Source organism: Numida meleagris, chromosome 6 (genome assembly GCF_002078875.1).
Source record: "Numida meleagris isolate 19003 breed g44 Domestic line chromosome 6, NumMel1.0, whole genome shotgun sequence".
In the NCBI taxonomy this organism is placed as follows: Eukaryota; Metazoa; Chordata; class Aves; order Galliformes; family Numididae; genus Numida; species Numida meleagris.
The window spans coordinates 2,242,733-2,259,182 of NC_034414.1; the positions used below are offsets into that span (position 1 = coordinate 2,242,733).

General features: G+C 46.9%; 1 protein-coding gene across 2 annotated transcripts; it reads left to right on the forward strand.

Annotated features, from left to right (window-relative positions):
* IVD (isovaleryl-CoA dehydrogenase) lies at nt 74–16,016 on the forward strand. 2 transcript variants are annotated; one of them, XR_002440366.1, is made up of 13 exons: nt 125–271; nt 2,999–3,088; nt 5,890–5,941; nt 7,893–8,062; nt 8,413–8,506; nt 8,916–9,052; nt 9,801–9,897; nt 12,477–12,570; nt 13,271–13,352; nt 13,626–13,730; nt 14,595–14,667; nt 14,777–15,027; nt 15,095–16,016. XR_002440366.1 is itself a non-coding variant. In XM_021402487.1 (12 exons), exons 1-12 carry the CDS (start codon nt 125–127, stop codon nt 14,908–14,910), a joined length of 1,275 nt encoding a protein of 424 aa, XP_021258162.1. In that variant the 5' UTR covers nt 74–124; the 3' UTR covers nt 14,911–15,880. The 2 variants fall into 2 exon arrangements, 1 of the variants encoding a protein (XP_021258162.1); XM_021402487.1 differs by having other exon boundaries at nt 74–271; nt 14,777–15,880.

Sequence of the window (16,450 nt, forward strand, 5' to 3'; positions counted from 1 at the left end):
CAGCTCCGTTGTCCTCCCGCTGCCCTCTGCCGCCCCCTCCTGCCCCTCACCGCGCGCCTGGGCGGGCCGGGGTTCTCTCCGGGACGGGGCCGCGCCTGCGCGCCGGGACGGGCCCGGGTTAGCTATGGCGGCGGCGGCGCTCGGCAGAGCTGCTCTCGGTTCGGTGCTGCGCGCAGCCGGGCGGCGCCAAGCGCTGGGCTCGCTGCGGCGGGGCTGCGCGGGGCTGGCGGTGGACGACACGGTGAACGGGCTGAGCGACGAGCAGCGCCAGGTAGGGGCTGTCCCGGCTGCGCGCCCCTGGGCCCGGCCCGGCGCGGCGGCGCGCCTTCCCGCGTGGGGGTGTGTCAGGATGGCGGGCGCTGATTGGCCAGCTCCTCGCAGCCTCAGCCAATCCGCGGGGGCGCGCTGCTGACACGTGTCCGCTGCGCCCTGCGGGGAAGTTGTCCGCGAGCTGCGTGGGTCGAGTGTGACAGCCCGCGGGCTGTGTTTTTAGGTAAACGTCACACGGCGAAGCACCGTGTAAACAAGTCTGCTGCGCTCAGGCTGAGCTGATTTGATCGGAAGTGCAATCATCGAAGAAATGAATTGGATCCTCTGGCCCTCTCAGGTGGTTCTCTTGGCCAATGGGGGACCAAAAGCCTTAGGATATTAATTCTTAGCTTTACCGTTTTCTTGCGTTCACATCAGCGTAGCATGCTGGATGTGTGCAAGGCCTTTGATACAGTTCCACACCACATTCTTGTCTCTAAATTGGAGTGGTATGAAACCAAAGGATGGACTATTTGGCAGATAAAGAATTGGTTGGAAGGTCACAGCCGGAGGGTAGTAGTAAATGGCTCTATGTCCAGTTGGAGGCCGGTGATGAGAGGTGACCCCCAGTGATCTGTCCTGGGGTTGGTACTCTTTAACATCTTTATCAATGACATAGATGATGGGATCGAGTACATACTCAGCAAGTTTGTCAATGACATCGAGCTGAGTGGTGCAGTTGATACAATAGAAGGAAGGGATGCCATCCAATGTCTTCCAGTACTTAAAGAGAGCTTATAAACAAGAGGGAAATCGTCTTTTTATTCAGGTAGGTAGCGATGGGACAAGAGGGAATGACTTTAAACTAAGAGGAAGGATTTAGATTAGATGTCAGGGGGAAGTTTTTCACGCAGAGGGAAGTGAGGTGCTGGAACAGGCTGCCCAAAGAAGCTGTGAATGTCCCACCCCTGGAGGTGTTCAAGGCCAGGTTGGATGGGGCCATGGTCAACCTGCTATAGTGCCTGATTAGCAGCTGGCAACCCTGCCTGTGGCAGCGGGGTTGGAGCTAGATGATCTTTGAGGTTCCTTCCAACCCAACCCGTTCTGTATTCTGTTATTCTCACTTGTATCTTCAAAGGGTTAGTCCAGACCAATGAAACTTTCCTTCCTGCTTCTCAGGTCTGTAGCTGTAGCCTCACTTGCTACATAATTATGACAGCACTAGTGTACAGATGTACAGAAGTCTCGTTCTCACATCTTACTAGAGAATCATAGAATGGGTTGGAAGGGACCTCAAAACCTCCCCGGCCCCGAGCCCTGCTGTGGGCAGGTTGCCATGCACCAGATCAGGTTGCACAGGGCCCCATCCACCCTGGTGTTGGGCACCTCCAGGCACTGAGCACCCACAGCTTCTCTGGGCAAAGAACTATAGAGAAGGGTGGTACTGTAATACATTTTTTTTTTTTTAACCTGGCTCATTCTTGTGATTTATATCCCTATCAGTTTGATGTTTCAGTGTGTTCAGCAGGTATAAAAAGCAAAAGTAGCCTTGTAACTTGTATGTCTCTCACGGAAGAGCTAGGAAAAGACCATACGTAGATCTTTGGTAATGTTAGTTAATCTGTGCATTAAGAGCACTTGTCACTGTTTTAAGCTGTTTTCAAGTGTTTGGGATGCCTTCAGTCTCTGATGATTAAAGTATATTTTGGTTACGTTTAAACTTTCTTCTTCGTCCAATTTTTATGCTCGAGTTTATCGCTGTCAACTTTGTCATGACGGAAACACTGAGGTTTAAAAAAAAGGAAAAATGGAAAAAAGATTAAAAGAAGTCCACCAAGGAGGGATAAACTTGTTTGGTGGCACTGGAATCCAAGATCTGGGTAGCCATGGCAACTAACATATCTTTTTAATTTGAAACAAGGGAGAAAGGCAGAGCAGACGAGGCAGATTTTGCTTTGCTGCATCTGTCCCTTCTAAGTGTTTTGGTTAAACAGCAGAAGGTTCCTTCACTGAAATTGAAATAAGGGAATGAAGAACCAAGAGTTAAACTTGGATTTTTAAGCTCTACCATAACACCTATGCATTTTTTTTTTAAAGTCTTATTATTATAACACTTAAGATATTGCTTAAGTACATACAGGCTTCTGCAAAATGCACGTAAGTATTTGAATCTTAAAATTTGGGAGGGTACTCTGGATGGATTTTATTTCAACACTTAGAACGAGTAGCATGCTTGACATTTTCGTTCTATAGAAAATACCAGGACAGATCATATAGTCCCAGCCTGCTAAACCACACTATTTAGCTAATAAGCGTTCTTACTGCAGGCATGCACATAAGATTAAATGAAACCCTAAGCAAAGACTCAAGGAGGATAACGAATCATCAGCTCTGTTTGTCAACTTTGGAAGTTTTCTAAAACATCCCCTGGAGCCCCAGTGCAGGCAATAGCTCAGTAGCACTCTCTAAAGTGTCGTTTCAGGTTGGATGGCAAGAGGAACTTAAGTTCCCACTTGAGAACTTACTTAAGAGAAGGATTTCTCTCAAATCCACTCTTTAAAAAGCTCCGGGGCCTTCTGTGTTGTATTTCAGCTAGTAATCTGAAATAGAGATTTCTTTATGATTTTGTGTTTCTGGGTTTGAGGTCATAGAACTGCCCCGTGGTGGATGCTGGGAGTATCCCAGGGAAGGAGATGACGATATATTAACGGAGTGTAACGCACGCGTTTCTCCTCACTTCTTTTCCCAGCTTAGACAGACCATGACAAAGTTCTGTCAAGAGCATTTGGCTCCGAAGGCCCAACAAATTGACCAGGAGAATGAATTCAAAGGCATGCGGGTAAGTATTTGATGCGTGCCTACGAAATAGATGGTAGTCTGTACTTTGATCCGTACGTAAGTCCAGACAAAGCATCCCAGTCCGCACCGCAGGAAGATATGCATCAACTTTTCAGACTTGAAAGCAATGGAGGAAAAAAAAAAAGTTTTTTAGATTTCCTGTTTCTTTTTCTGATAATTTTGAACAACCTGGGGAAGAACTGAGCCAGCATCTAATTTAACATTAAAAAAAAAAACAAAAGGAGATGGATTGATCATGGTCTTGTTTAGATTTTCACCGTGGTATTTGTGCCTGGCTCTCTTCAAAGACTCTCCTCTGATATGTGCTTTTTACTCTCCTAGCTAGGACTCGTTTTGTGCACAGCTCTTTCATGGATATCTGAGGCTCCTCTCCATTTTGCTTCGGAAATATTGTGTGCAAATGCAGGAAACGGAGAGCTGTTTGACTGCTGAGTTGAAACTTTTCTTCCTACCAGAAACAACAAATTGCGTGCCATAGGAAGGTTTGATTAATGAAAATGAGAGCTCTCACTATTGGTTTTCATAAGCTCCACAAGGCTTAAGGCACTCAGAACATCTGCTAGGATCTCCCAGAGCTCTGATGTTGATATTTCCAGGGATATATGTGTAACTTTGAAGTTAACTATATAGGTTTAGTCTGGCATGCCAGATGTCATCCAGTGCTATTGAACAATACCTTTTGAAGTGTCTTGGGGCTAGTTGTAGATAAGAAGCATTTACCTGCATGTCCATCATATAATGGACAGAGCCTACAGTCTGAAGTGACAACAGAAGTGGCCCTTGATGGGTTTTGTCCCTGCTGCGTTTATTCATGGCTTCCCTCTTGCTCTGTGATGCTTTGTGCTAGGCACAGCTGATGTGTATGTTGCAAGCCAGCTGCCAAGTCTGTGTCTTGCAGAATTATCTAGTTTGGCAGAGATCTTCACCGTGTCCAACTATCAACCTGACCCACCAAAGCCACGTTACTGAGTCATGGCCTTTAGTGCCACATCCACACATTTTTTGAAGTTCTTCTAGGGATGGAGAATCCACTAGTTCCCTGATGAGAAGTTGCCTTGATCTTAAAGAGGGGGCTATAAGAAAGAGGGGGACAGGCTCTTTGGTGAGGTCTGTTTTGATAGGGCAAGGGGAAATGGTTTCAAACTAAAGGAGAGGAGATTTAGACTGGATGTGAGAAAAATGTTTTTTATGATAGAAAGACATTGAGGCCCTGGAGCGTGTTCAGAGGAGGGCAACGAAGCTGGTGAGGGGTCTGGAGCACAGGCCTTATGAGGAGAGGCTGAGGGAGCTGGGGTTGTTCAGTTTGGAGAAGAGGAAGCTCAGGGCGGACCTTATCGCTCTCTATAACTACCTGAAGGGAGGTTGTGGTGAGCTGGGGGTCGGCCTCTTCTCTCTTGTAACTAGTGACAGGATGAGGGGGAATGGCCTCAAGTTGCACCGGGGGAGATTCAGGCTGGACATTAAGAAATATTACTTTTCTGAAAGAGTGGTCAGGCGCTGGAATGGGCTGCCCAAGGAGGTGGTTGAGTCACAGTCCCTGGAGGTGTTCAAGAAACATTTAGATATAGCATTGAGAGCCATGGTTTAGTGGGGTTATTGGTGGTAGGTGGATGGTTGGACTGGATGATCTTGTAGGTCTTTTCCAACCTAGCTAATTCTATGATTCTGTGATGAGGGTAGTGAGGCTTTGGCACAGGTTCCCTAGAGAGCTGGTGGAAACCCCGTCCTTGGAGATGTTCAAGGTCAGACTGGACAGGGCTCTGAGCACCTGATCGAGCTGTAGGTGTCTCTGTTCATTGCAGGGGAGTTGGACTAGATGACCTTTAAAGGTCTCTTCCAGTGCTACTGATTCTGTGCTAGAAACAATTCAGATCATGTGGCTACAGAGCAGCAGTTGCTTGTCTTGTCAGAATGAGAAATCTGGGAAATGGACAAAGGATGGTCAAGGATGACAGCCCGTTCTCTAGCAGATGAGCTTTGTAGGGTATGTGTCCAACAATACACAACTAAACAACTTTATCCCATTCCTGTGTGCATCAAGTATCTTGGCCTTCCTGAAAGCACTGAGGTTTATGTACTTGAGTGGCCCTCGTGAAGAGAAAGGATCTGAATCTCCAAGTCCAAAGTGCTCACCAGAAGCATCCAGAACCTTTGCCTGCTTCAGCAGTTGTTCCTCCTGCCTCAGCTCTAGCACTTCCTTCATTAAAATCTCTTTGCAGGGGGTTTCCTTGGCTTTCCATACCACTTTCTGTTTTACTGAAAGAGTCTGAAATTGCTTAGTGATTGCAGCTCTTCTTAGAGTTTTCCAGGGTCTCGCTCATGGATAACTTATGTTATCTGCTATTTGCAGCAGTCACAGGCTAATAGACCCACACAGTGTGATAAGGTTGCGTGAGGTAAAAGGCAAGTATAAATTTAAATCCTAACATCCTAAATTATCTTTAGCTAGATACAGCATGAGAAGATCTGAAAGTGCAGTTTGTGAAGTTAATAGGAGGCTTAAATTCATCTAAATTCTTAAATTGGGCGTGCGTTAAATCTTAGAACCTGTCCGCCTCAAATTAAATTTAGGTTTACCTAGGGTTACCTTCCTTCAGTCACCAGACTGTAGCATAACTAATGTCCTTAAGACTGTGTGGGTTCTTAGTGTGAAGGATGAAGCTGCTGCTGCAGGATGACTTGGTCTTGATGTGCTTATCTCTGAGGTCTCACACTAACAAGGTAGATCAATGTCTCCAGCTTCTTGTCCTGCCAGCCTGATTGCTGCTTCTGTGTTTGCAGGAGTTCTGGAAGAAACTTGGGGAACTGGGAGTTCTGGGGATCACAGCTCCGGGTAAGTCCATTCCCACCATCTGCCAGGTGATGCTTCACATGAAAGAGACCACTTAAACGTGGCCTTTCCAGTTCATGCATCCTTGTTTGTGATGTGATGGCTGGTTTTGCCCAGAAGTCCTGTTTTCATGTTTTGTAAAACTGGATGCTTTCCTTATCCTGTAACAAGAAGTTGGTTCAGGAGATTTCTGGACAGCTGCATTTTGAGCTATGGGTAAAAATATCCCAGAGCAAACGTCTATCTCTAATCAGAGAAGCTACAGGATATGAGAAACACTATGGAAAGCTGTGATTGCTGATAGAGAACTGACAGTATGCAACTCATCAGGGTAAACTTGCTCAGCCTCATCCAGGTTAGCTGGGAAGTGTTTTGATTCATGTTACGGATTCCTGAGGCTGCTGCCTTCATGCCCGATGCACTGACACAGTGCAGTGAGGAGAAGCCTTAGAGGAGGAAAGCAGCCAATGGGGCCTTAATTTCCCCATCATGAAGTCTGTGTTTCTACATGTGCATGTGCAAAGGCTTCTGCAGAAGCAAGCTGAACAGCAACGCCTTGAAATAATGCCTCAGTGGCACTGAATCTGAAAGTCTCTGTTGCTGCTCTTTCTCTTTACTCTTCCCAATTTACTGCTGCTCCTGTTTTTTCTCCCTCTTCCCTCCTTTATTCTTTGATGTAGTGCCTGAGGCTTACAGCAGTTTCCCACACTATGAATAAGCCATCTCCTCATGAGCGCTGTCTGTTTTGTTTCCCTCTGAGAGTTACCACTAAAACCTTCCTATGCCCACACGTTCCATTTCTGATGGTGTTGTTGTATGCAGTTTCTCTGTTGGCGTTGGTTTTGCTGTGGGAGGTAGAGACAGGATGTGAAGATAACGTGCTTCTTTTTGGGGGCAGTAACACCCAACCCAGCAGCAGTATAGGAACAAGTAGAAAACCTTTTGTTTTGGCGTATGTCAGGAATGGATAAACCCATCTCTCAGGATATTGAGAGTAAAAACCCCAACCCTGATGTGGGGTGATTTCAGAGAATAAAGTGCCCTGCAGATAAAGACAGGAATTGGAATGAGCAACGTAGGAGAAAGGCTGCATCTAATGCCAGTGGCTGTTGTGTTGTTTGGCTCTTACTGGTCTTGCTGCTTGCTTCCAGCATTCGTGCAGTAAGTGCAAATGACTTCCCCAACTGGTGCATGTTGTTTATGTCCTCTTACTATAGTTCTTCTCACATCAGTACAATCATTTGCTCCTTGCCTGTAAAACCAAGCTTTTTCTTTTGGACGTGACTGCATTTGTGTGTGTACAAATGCATGTGTAGGCTGTCAGCTGCTCAAGGCCGTTATGTGTTCCTCAGCCCCCTCATTTTTTCTTCTGTTTTCTCTCTCATTGCTCTGCCCTCTGTCTCTAACGTTAGAACCGTAGAACCATTAAGGCTGGAAAAGACCTCTGAGACCACCTAGTCCAACCCCAGCCTATCCCACCGTGCTCACTGTGTCCCTCAGTGCCACAGCTCCACGGTTCTCAGAGATTCGTGAAATTCTGCACGTGCTGCTTTGTCTCCTTGCCTAATACAGGTTGCCACTTTGTGATTTAGTCTTCCTAATGGTATTTACGTTGCACTTAGGGATGGCTGCCAAGAAATGTTCCTTACTGTGTAATTGCTGGTAACGTGTCTTAGATGCATCCGTATCCATGTTGTATTTATAAAACATGACTTACAAGCACACGTCCTTACTGGTTGTGCTGAAGAAGTCATGTCGCTTTCTCTAAGATAAGAAAACTGAATTTCAGAGAGGATGGGGAAAGCCAGAGGCGCCCAGCCCAGAGACAGTGTTGATCAAACCCAGAAGCTCTCCTGTAACTGTCTCAAATCTTATTCCAGACTGAGCAAAACCCTGGGTTCTTGTGCACGTGTGATGTAGGCTGTGGTGGTTCACGTGAGCTTTTTCTTCCCAGTGGAATATGGCGGATCTGCTCTGGGCTATCTGGACCATGTGCTGGTGATGGAGGAAGTTTCCCGTGCATCAGGAGCTGTTGGGCTTAGTTATGGAGCCCACTCAAACCTTTGTATCAACCAGCTGGTGCGGAACGGCAGCGAAGCCCAGAAAGAGAAGTACTTGCCCAAGGTATAAGGCTGGGAAATGGCAGGATGGGGACTTGTTTTTTATGGCTCCTCAAATGAGTCTTGTGCAGTGTGGCGATACGTGACCCCAAGTTGTCCTCAGTGCAGCTCAGGTGTGTATTTTAATGGCCTTGTTCACTGGCTTTCAATATGGGTAGTGCAATCACTTTAATTACTTGCCGTGAAACAAGATGAGTAAGAATGGGGATCTTAGTAGTACTTCAGCAACTAAAATTGAGTGTATCGCTATGACTTCTGTTGAAATGCACTGATGGATTGAATTAGTTTGAATTAGGATGAGAGGTCATGTCCTGAAGTTGTGCCACAGGAGGTTCTTCTGTTTCTCTTTTCCAGCTCATTAGTGGGGAGCACATTGGAGCCTTAGCAATGAGTGAGCCCAGTGCTGGGTCTGATGTTGTGTCCATGAAGCTGAAGGCGGATAAGAAAGGTAAAGCCTATCGTGAGCTTCCAGCACAGATGTCTCCTGTAAACTTAAGCCAACCTCCCTAACGCCATTCAGATTTACCAGGCAGCCTTGTGTAATCAATGCATGATAACGCAGGTTAGCAAAGACGCAGGGTGGGTGCTTGAAGGTCCCAAAGTTGACTTCTGGTTATGGTGGTGGAGGATTACGGTGTGATGGAAGCAGTGCTAGGAGCCTTAGTGTGTCAGGCACTCTAATAACTGTCTTTGGACTCTGGAAACGAAGGTAGTGTGTCCTCTAGATTTTTGGCAGGGATTTGTGCATGGTGTTTGTGGGGATCTTAAAGATCACCCTTGAAGCAGACGGGGTGAGAATCTAAGTGTTGGTGTATCTGTTATGAACTAACAGACTGCAGCTTTCTCTGTGCTTTCAGGGGACTACTACGTTTTGAATGGGAACAAATTTTGGATCACCAATGGGCCAGATGCGGATGTTCTCATCGTTTATGCTAAAACTGACCTTAATGCCGTTCCAGCCTCCCAAGGGATAACTGCTTTCATCGTGGAGAAGGCAGGTTTCAATTTCTGTTTAATAATTCTCACCATTCTATTTCGGTGTGCTTTTAAAGCTACCTCTTTCAGTCTAGCTGGCTTGTTTAGAAACCAGCTAGTTTTCTCTCAATAACTGTCAGCCCCTTGCTCAAAGACAAACCATTTCCTGCCTGAACCTTGAAAACCCATGGGATTTGTCCTCTGCCCCAGTGATGTGGCATATTGCCCTGGCAGCTGGGATCTCCTGGATTTGGGCGTGCAGGCATGCAGCCAGTCTTTTGGGCTAGAGATGTGGAGAGAAAGGACAAGATCCTAGTAAAGAAGGACTTGCTTGTTGCCCAAAATTGTCAGAGGTGTTGGAGGCTCTGTAAATATCCTACTATCCTGTCTTCTATCCTTGCCTTTTTTTTCCTTTTTATGCCAAGATATTGAAATAACGCTAGTCATTTTTCTCCCTTTTTCTTTCACTGTCCTTTTGGAATCCTCTAGCGACCCAAACACTGGGGCAAAAGCGATCAGAATCCTTTGGAGAGGGAGCCCTTGGGAAACAGGGATCTGCTGGGGTTTTTCTTCCCTCTTAGTTGACTGAGACTACACTCTGAGCGTCTTCCTTCCCATGAGGAAGCTGTAATAAAAATAAACAATACTGGAAATATGAGATCTCAGAGATCAGTGAACTTTCTGATGGACTTAGCTGATGGAGAGATCAGAATAGTTCTGTCACCGTCAGTGCATGTAATCCTTAGATTTATGTCTTGGCTTTGCAGGGAATGCCGGGCTTCAGCACTGCCCAGAAGCTTGATAAGCTGGGAATGAGAGGCTCAAACACCTGTGAATTGATCTTTGAGGACTGTAAGATCCCTGGTGAGTTGGTTTCAAATCATGGCAGTATGCGTGGAGGGTGGTTCACTCTCTTCTCGCTTAGGTAAATGGGATCTCTGATCGCATGCATGCCCACACTGTGACCCAGAGGGCTTTGTGGATGGCTGCCTGCTCTTTGGCAGTTTCACAAGGGAGCTGGTGAAGTTGGGAAGGCACAGTCTGATGGATTCCATGAGTGAGCACATACTGTGCTGCATCGCTCCTGCTTCTCCCTCGGGGACCTGACTCATACACAAAACCTGCATGAGGCTTCCAGAGAAACTCCCGGTTGCTTCTGCTAGAGCTCCCCATCTGATAAACAGGAGAACTTACTTGTCTTAAAGAAATCACAGAAGACCGCCTGAGAGACTTCTGCTTTACTTATAATGGTTCTGAGTTCTCACAGCGTCTAGGCCTTAAAGAACAAACATTCTTTCCATCGGTAATGCAGTAGGGGCAGCTGTAGTGGCCATTGTTGTTACTCCATTGGCTGTTTCGTTGGTTGTTTTTTTTTGATAGAAAGTTCACAGCCACTATACAGCAAGTAGAGGAGATCCCTTATCTGCGCTCCCGCAACCCCTAATTGCATATCTGCAGAGGAAGCAACTCCACTGCTCCCCATACAGCAGCGACAGCTGCTTTCCAGTATGTGGAAGAGTTACAGCTGAAATCTGACAATTCTAACTTGACCGGATCCCTGCAGTCTGAAACCAGAAAGGGCAGTACCCGAGACTTCAGATTATCATCTAGGTAATCATCTGTGCAGAACAGTGTGTTCTCATGGTAACAAGATCTCAATTTTCTGATAACTTGGAGAAACACATCACTGCACCATTGAAAGTTAACGCACTTTGCACTCTGGCCATTAATGCTACTTCTGATCTTCTACCTTGGAAGCCGAACCGGTTTGATGCTGTTTCATATGTCTGCAGAATCTTTGTCTCAGATGTCTTCCTCTAGCACTGCAATTCCATCTGCTTTAAAACATATGGGTTTCATTGTCAGCCATGCTCCACTGAGTGGTTTTTTCTCATACTGAGTGTTGTCCCCGGGTTCATTTGGTCATATTGATTTGGTAAGAGTTGGTGCAGAACCTCAGCATTCCTTTGTGATGTGCAGCCAGCAAGCTTGCCCTTCCTTGTGCAGTCAGCACGTGTCTCTCAGCTCCCTGCACACCTATCCACCCCTTTTCCCTGGATGTACAGGAAAATGTTCAGGTTGTTTGGTCCTCTTTGGTTTTATTTTATTGTAATTTTTTTTTTAAGCTATAGGATGTCATTTCTCCTGAGCAGTTTTGTCATTTTATTATTCCTGATGCTGGAGTTTGTGCTCTGTTCTTCAAAGCAATGTTTGCTGTTAGTGTTTCTCTTTGTTGTTTTTGGGGGAGTGGGAGGAAAGGGAACGTTGAGGTTTTTCTGAAGGCTGGGTTCATTCCTTCCCTTTCAAGCTCCAGTATCATGTTGCTGGCCCTGTAGGGGCTGTGCTTCTCCACGCAGGACATCAGCATGCTCTCCAACAAGGAGACAGTGCAGTCCTTGAGCTGCTGTCACTGAAAGAGAGTATTTGCTTCGGGAATTTATCTGTGTATCCACAAGTCCTGCCTCATTTTCACCTCCCGTGTTGCACCTCTCAGATCTCTTGTGACCAAAGCCTGAAGCACGTGTTGGTTCTTTATGGCATGATGAGTGAATAATCTCTGTCTGTCTACAAAGCAGAGCTGATAGGCTTTAAGTTCTCTCCTGCCTGTAGGAGTACAACCTTACTGAGATGGACCTTTAGTTCCTGTGTCTCTGTTGGTATTTGCCAGCATCAGTGCGTTCTTCAGATTGTCCCACAAAGACACGGCGTTGAGCCTCTTGGTCAGCCCTTTATCTAATGTATATTTTTCTGTTCCGTTTTCACAGAATTAATACTTGTCTTTGAAAGGTGTGTTTGTAACAAATGCAATGCTCTGTTCAGTCCCCTGCGTGGAAGGGATGATAACAAGAGTTCCCATTTTCCAGTCCCAGAAGGCCGATGTAGATCACCCCAATGCATGCTAAGTGGTGAGCTTTGGCTGGTTGCCTGCGGAAGCTTTGATTCCTTTATTAGGAATGCTCAGCGAAGTGATCTAAGCATATCAGACTAGGATTCACGTTCATTTCAAATCCCCTCTCAGCAGACATCAGATGGCAACAGCTTTTGGTCACTGTCAGGTTGGGTTAGATACAAACTGATGAGGTGGAGAAGAGGGCTCCCGTTTTGTCCTCCAAGGCTATTAAATCTCCCATTCACATAAATACTAAGCTGGGAGGTCTCAGGAGCACTCCTTGCTCTCTAGAACATGGATAGAGAATAACAGCAATTGCAGATGCTCTTTATAACTCTTCACTGCCTTTTCTTTTTTGGCTTTGTTTGGATTAAGAAGATGTTTCAGTGGTAGGGTGTGTAAGTACTGTCTAGCTCATCCTGAATGTATCTCGAGCCAGAAGGTAAGGTGAACGTGAGTGAGGGCTTGAATCTTTTGTCCAGAGAACACAGACCCTCAGACAACAGCTTATCTTAGGTTTGCACGCAGGTAAATCATTTTTCTCTGATTGCAGCTGAAAATATCCTGGGGAAGCTGAGCAAAGGAGTCTACGTTCTGATGAGCGGGTTGGACCTGGAGAGGCTCGTGCTGTCTGGTGGGCCACTGGGGTAAGGGTTTGCCACTTTTCATGGGCTGTAAGGCCAGAAAGATCAGGCACAGTCACTTAGCCAGGTTGATATCATCACCTCTCCATTCCTCATGGAAGCAGTGCAAGAAGGAAGGTCTGGGAGTCCCTCCTTTCCCGTGTAGCATGCGCCAGGTGGTTCCATGGACTCACCATCCAGAGCATGATTTTGAAAACAGCAGTCTGGCCACAAACATTTTTTACCTTACAGTCCCTTTGTCTCCTTCCTTGTGCTCTCTCTGCACTAAAACCCTCGTGTGGGCAGGCTGTCTTCTACAAAGCAGAAGGAGGATTTCTCACCATTCTTAGCCTTGTCTATGCTTTTTAACAACATCATTGGCTCACCCCCCTTCTGTTGGTCTTCTCTGGAGACACAAGGCAGCACAAACTGTCCTAGCTGCAGTGTAAGAAGGCTCTTCAACACTCTTCTTCTCAGTCCCCTGCATTAAGAAGGTAGAACCTTACCACAAGATGTCCCAAATGAGCAACATGTAGAACACTGTGGAGAAAGTGTGGGCTTTTGGAATTCATTTTTAGCATTGTTTGAGTGGAGCTATAGGAAGCCGGCACCATATCTTCTTAGGTAGGAAAACCTTTTTGCCTTAAATTGAGCTTCCAAGTTTTAATCAGTATTTTAATGACTCTGTTGTCTTCCTTTTCCTGCCTATCTGTGCTATTCTCAGGCTCATGCAAGCTGTTCTTGACCATGCAATTCCATACCTACATGTACGAGAAGCATTTGGGCAGAGAATTGGCCACTTCCAGGTGAGACAGAAAAAGAATTGAGGTTTTGCTTGTCTTTTTTTTTTCTTCTTCTTCTTCTTAAAGAGAAGATGGGGTGCTCTGTGTTGGGTGGGCTTTTCATGCAGAAGGTGGCCTGGAGTTATGACTAATTTCTGGGAGACCCTGGGCAAAACGTTGTACGAACCCAGCTGATTCCCAGAGCTGAAGCAGAAAACAGTTTCCCCTCGCTCCCTATGGACTCACGTTAAGTTTCAATAGCGGCAACATGTGTCTCTTATCTTCTGCAACGTGCAGCTCATGCAGGGCAAAATGGCTGATATGTACACCCGGCTGATGGCCTGTCGGCAGTACGTCTACAACGTGGCAAAGGCCTGTGACCAGGGCCACTTCAATGCGAAGGTGAGCTCGCAGTTCTACGTGGGTTGTGTCTGCCTGGGGAATTCCTTCAGTACAATCATTAAGTTTGGAAAAATCCTTCAAGATCAGCAAATCCAACTGTCAACCCGTTCCCACCACGCCCACTAAACCATGGTCCTGAATAGAATCATGGTTGAAAATAGAATTAAGGTTGAAAAAGACCTCCGAAATCACCAAGTCCAACCACTAAACCGTGTCCCTCAGTGCCACATCTCCACATTTCTGGAAACCTTCAGGGACGATGACTCTGCCACTTTGCTGGCAGCCTGGTCCCACATCTCAAGCAGGGTGGGTGCACCAGGGGTTAAAACAACTCAGTCACAGTTCTCCAAGTGTTTGTCCCCTCCCCTTACCCCTGCAAGAGAAAGAAACTGCAGTTCAACAAGGGAACAGATGTAGCAGGACGAGTAGGTGTTTATTGGAAGGCCAAACACAATATCCTGCCTGCGGTAAGGGGCTATCGCAGTCATCCCGAGGTGTTGTCATCGACACAACTGGTGTGTCACTGTGTGTCTGTCGGGGGAGAGAACCAGGCATTTAGCAGAGCAGAGCCCTGCATCCCGAATCAAATTGCATTGGCCTCCTGGGGGTGTGATGTCCATTCGTGAGGCAGAGCAGCTCCCCTGCTGCGCTGTTTTCTACCTTTCGTGTAGCCTGACAAAAGTGACAGAAAGATGGTCTCAGCTTCTTGCTTGCAGGAGATGAATTCTGTGCCTTTGTGATGAAGTGGTTCAGGTTTGTTAGCAGATGTCTGTAGAGGAATGAAAAGGTCAGAGCAACACAGATGGGGAAAAGGGCAGGTGGCACCTTCCCTGCCTCTGTCGTGATTTGTGTCTCTCCCCATAGGACTGTGCTGGAGTGATCCTCTTCTCGGCAGAGTGCGCTACCCAGGTGGCTCTGGATGGGATCCAATGTCTGGGTAAGGCGCGGTCACTGCCAGCATGTTATTTTGGGAGACCGCCGGAGCGGGGCTCTCTGCCCTTCAAAGGAGAGAAAAGCAATAACATGTGCCTCGGTTCTGGTCGTAGGTGGGAACGGCTACATCAACGACTACCCCATGGGGCGCTTCCTGCGTGACGCCAAGCTCTACGAGATCGGAGCTGGCACCAGCGAGGTGCGCAGGATGGTCATTGGCAGGGCCTTCAACGCAGCCTTCAAGTGAGCTCCAGCAGTGGAGGGGCAGCCCGCTGAGCACCAGGAGGCATTTCATGTAGAGGCTGGAGCACACAACTTTGTTCTTCCCGCGATTCCTCTCTCGGCGCTTGTGGAGCCTACCTGCTCTGTGAACAGATGAATCAGACCGTAGAAATAGAAGGAAAATGTATTTGTTTTCTTCTCGTGATCGGTCTGATTCTTCCTGTCCATAAGCCATCCTCAATCTCAGCACTGCTGAGCTGAGGTTCATCCACTGGATGTACTGCAACCAAAGCAGCTGTGGGCATGGCTGGAACCAGGGGGAAGCCATTGCTTGAGTTAAACACAGCAACTCAATCTAAAAAATGACCGTGGGGATGATTTTAGTTCTCTTTGTAAAACAGAGTGCCATTAATAGCTAGCACCTAGCATGCTACCAGTGGAAAGAGAGATTTCCCATTGTGACCTTCCAGTGGGATGAATAATTTCTGTTTTGGGGAACGTGACCCCAGCCGCATCGTGGGGGCGGCCATTTGGAGCGCTTGAGCATTGCGGGCGCCCAACCACTGTTTTAGGTGACAATTCTTAACATTTCCTTAAAATACCCCATCTGTTTCTGTGTGTACTTCCTTTCCCAGTCCCTCGAGCTATTTCGGTGCAGCCCAAAGCCTTTGCCTCCCTGACAGCCTGCCTCCTGCGGTGTTATTCATCCAGCGGTGTCACCATCCGTCACTGCGGGAACAGTTAAAACCTCAGACCTGTATTGTGCCATCCATGAATGAGGCAGGCAGGAGGAGCCTGACTTTCAGGGTTGGGGTTATTTGGTTTTATTTTCCTTTTCCTGAAGGGGGTTCTCCTGGCAAAAGCATGCATTCACACTCTGCTGTTGGTTGGCTGAAGGAGTCGGAGCGAGCACAGCAGAATTTGTGGGTGTCCTCAGTGCGTGTTGCATAGAGCACGTGGAAGTTCTGCCTTATTAAAGAGAATTGCACACTCTACTGCCAGCCCTCATGGGTGAATCGCGCTGAAAGCCTGGATGCTGTAAATACGACAAAAGAATGAATGAAACAGCTGCCATACAGGCAAACTCCCAGACGTTTTAATGTAAAGAACTTAAAGCTTTTTGTATTATTATTTTTTTTTGCTTGTAGTCTATCTGTACTAGGTGGCAGTAGCTTAATACTGAAGTTTTAAATACTACAGCTTGAAAAGCCTGAGTTGGTCACCGAGCACGTCGCTACGCTGCTCTAGGTGCAGTTTCCATGCCTCAGTAAAGTGGCAAACCTCATTCCAAAGGTGGTGGGAAGCTTGTATCCTACCTGCACATCCCTTGGCTCTTTAGCGTGGGGATGAATCGCTGCACATTTCCTTGAAGACTCTCGGAAGAGCATCGGAGCTGAATCACTGCATCGTGATCTGTCCTCCAGCCAGAGGAGCTTCCCTGGAACTAAGGTCAGAGCGACGTCAGCTTGCTCAAGGGTATGGGCTTTAATCTGTGTGCAGTGTAATTGGATCAGCTTGTACTGGGCAGCCCTGTGGTGGTGGGGTGGTTTCCAGAGAGTTCAGGT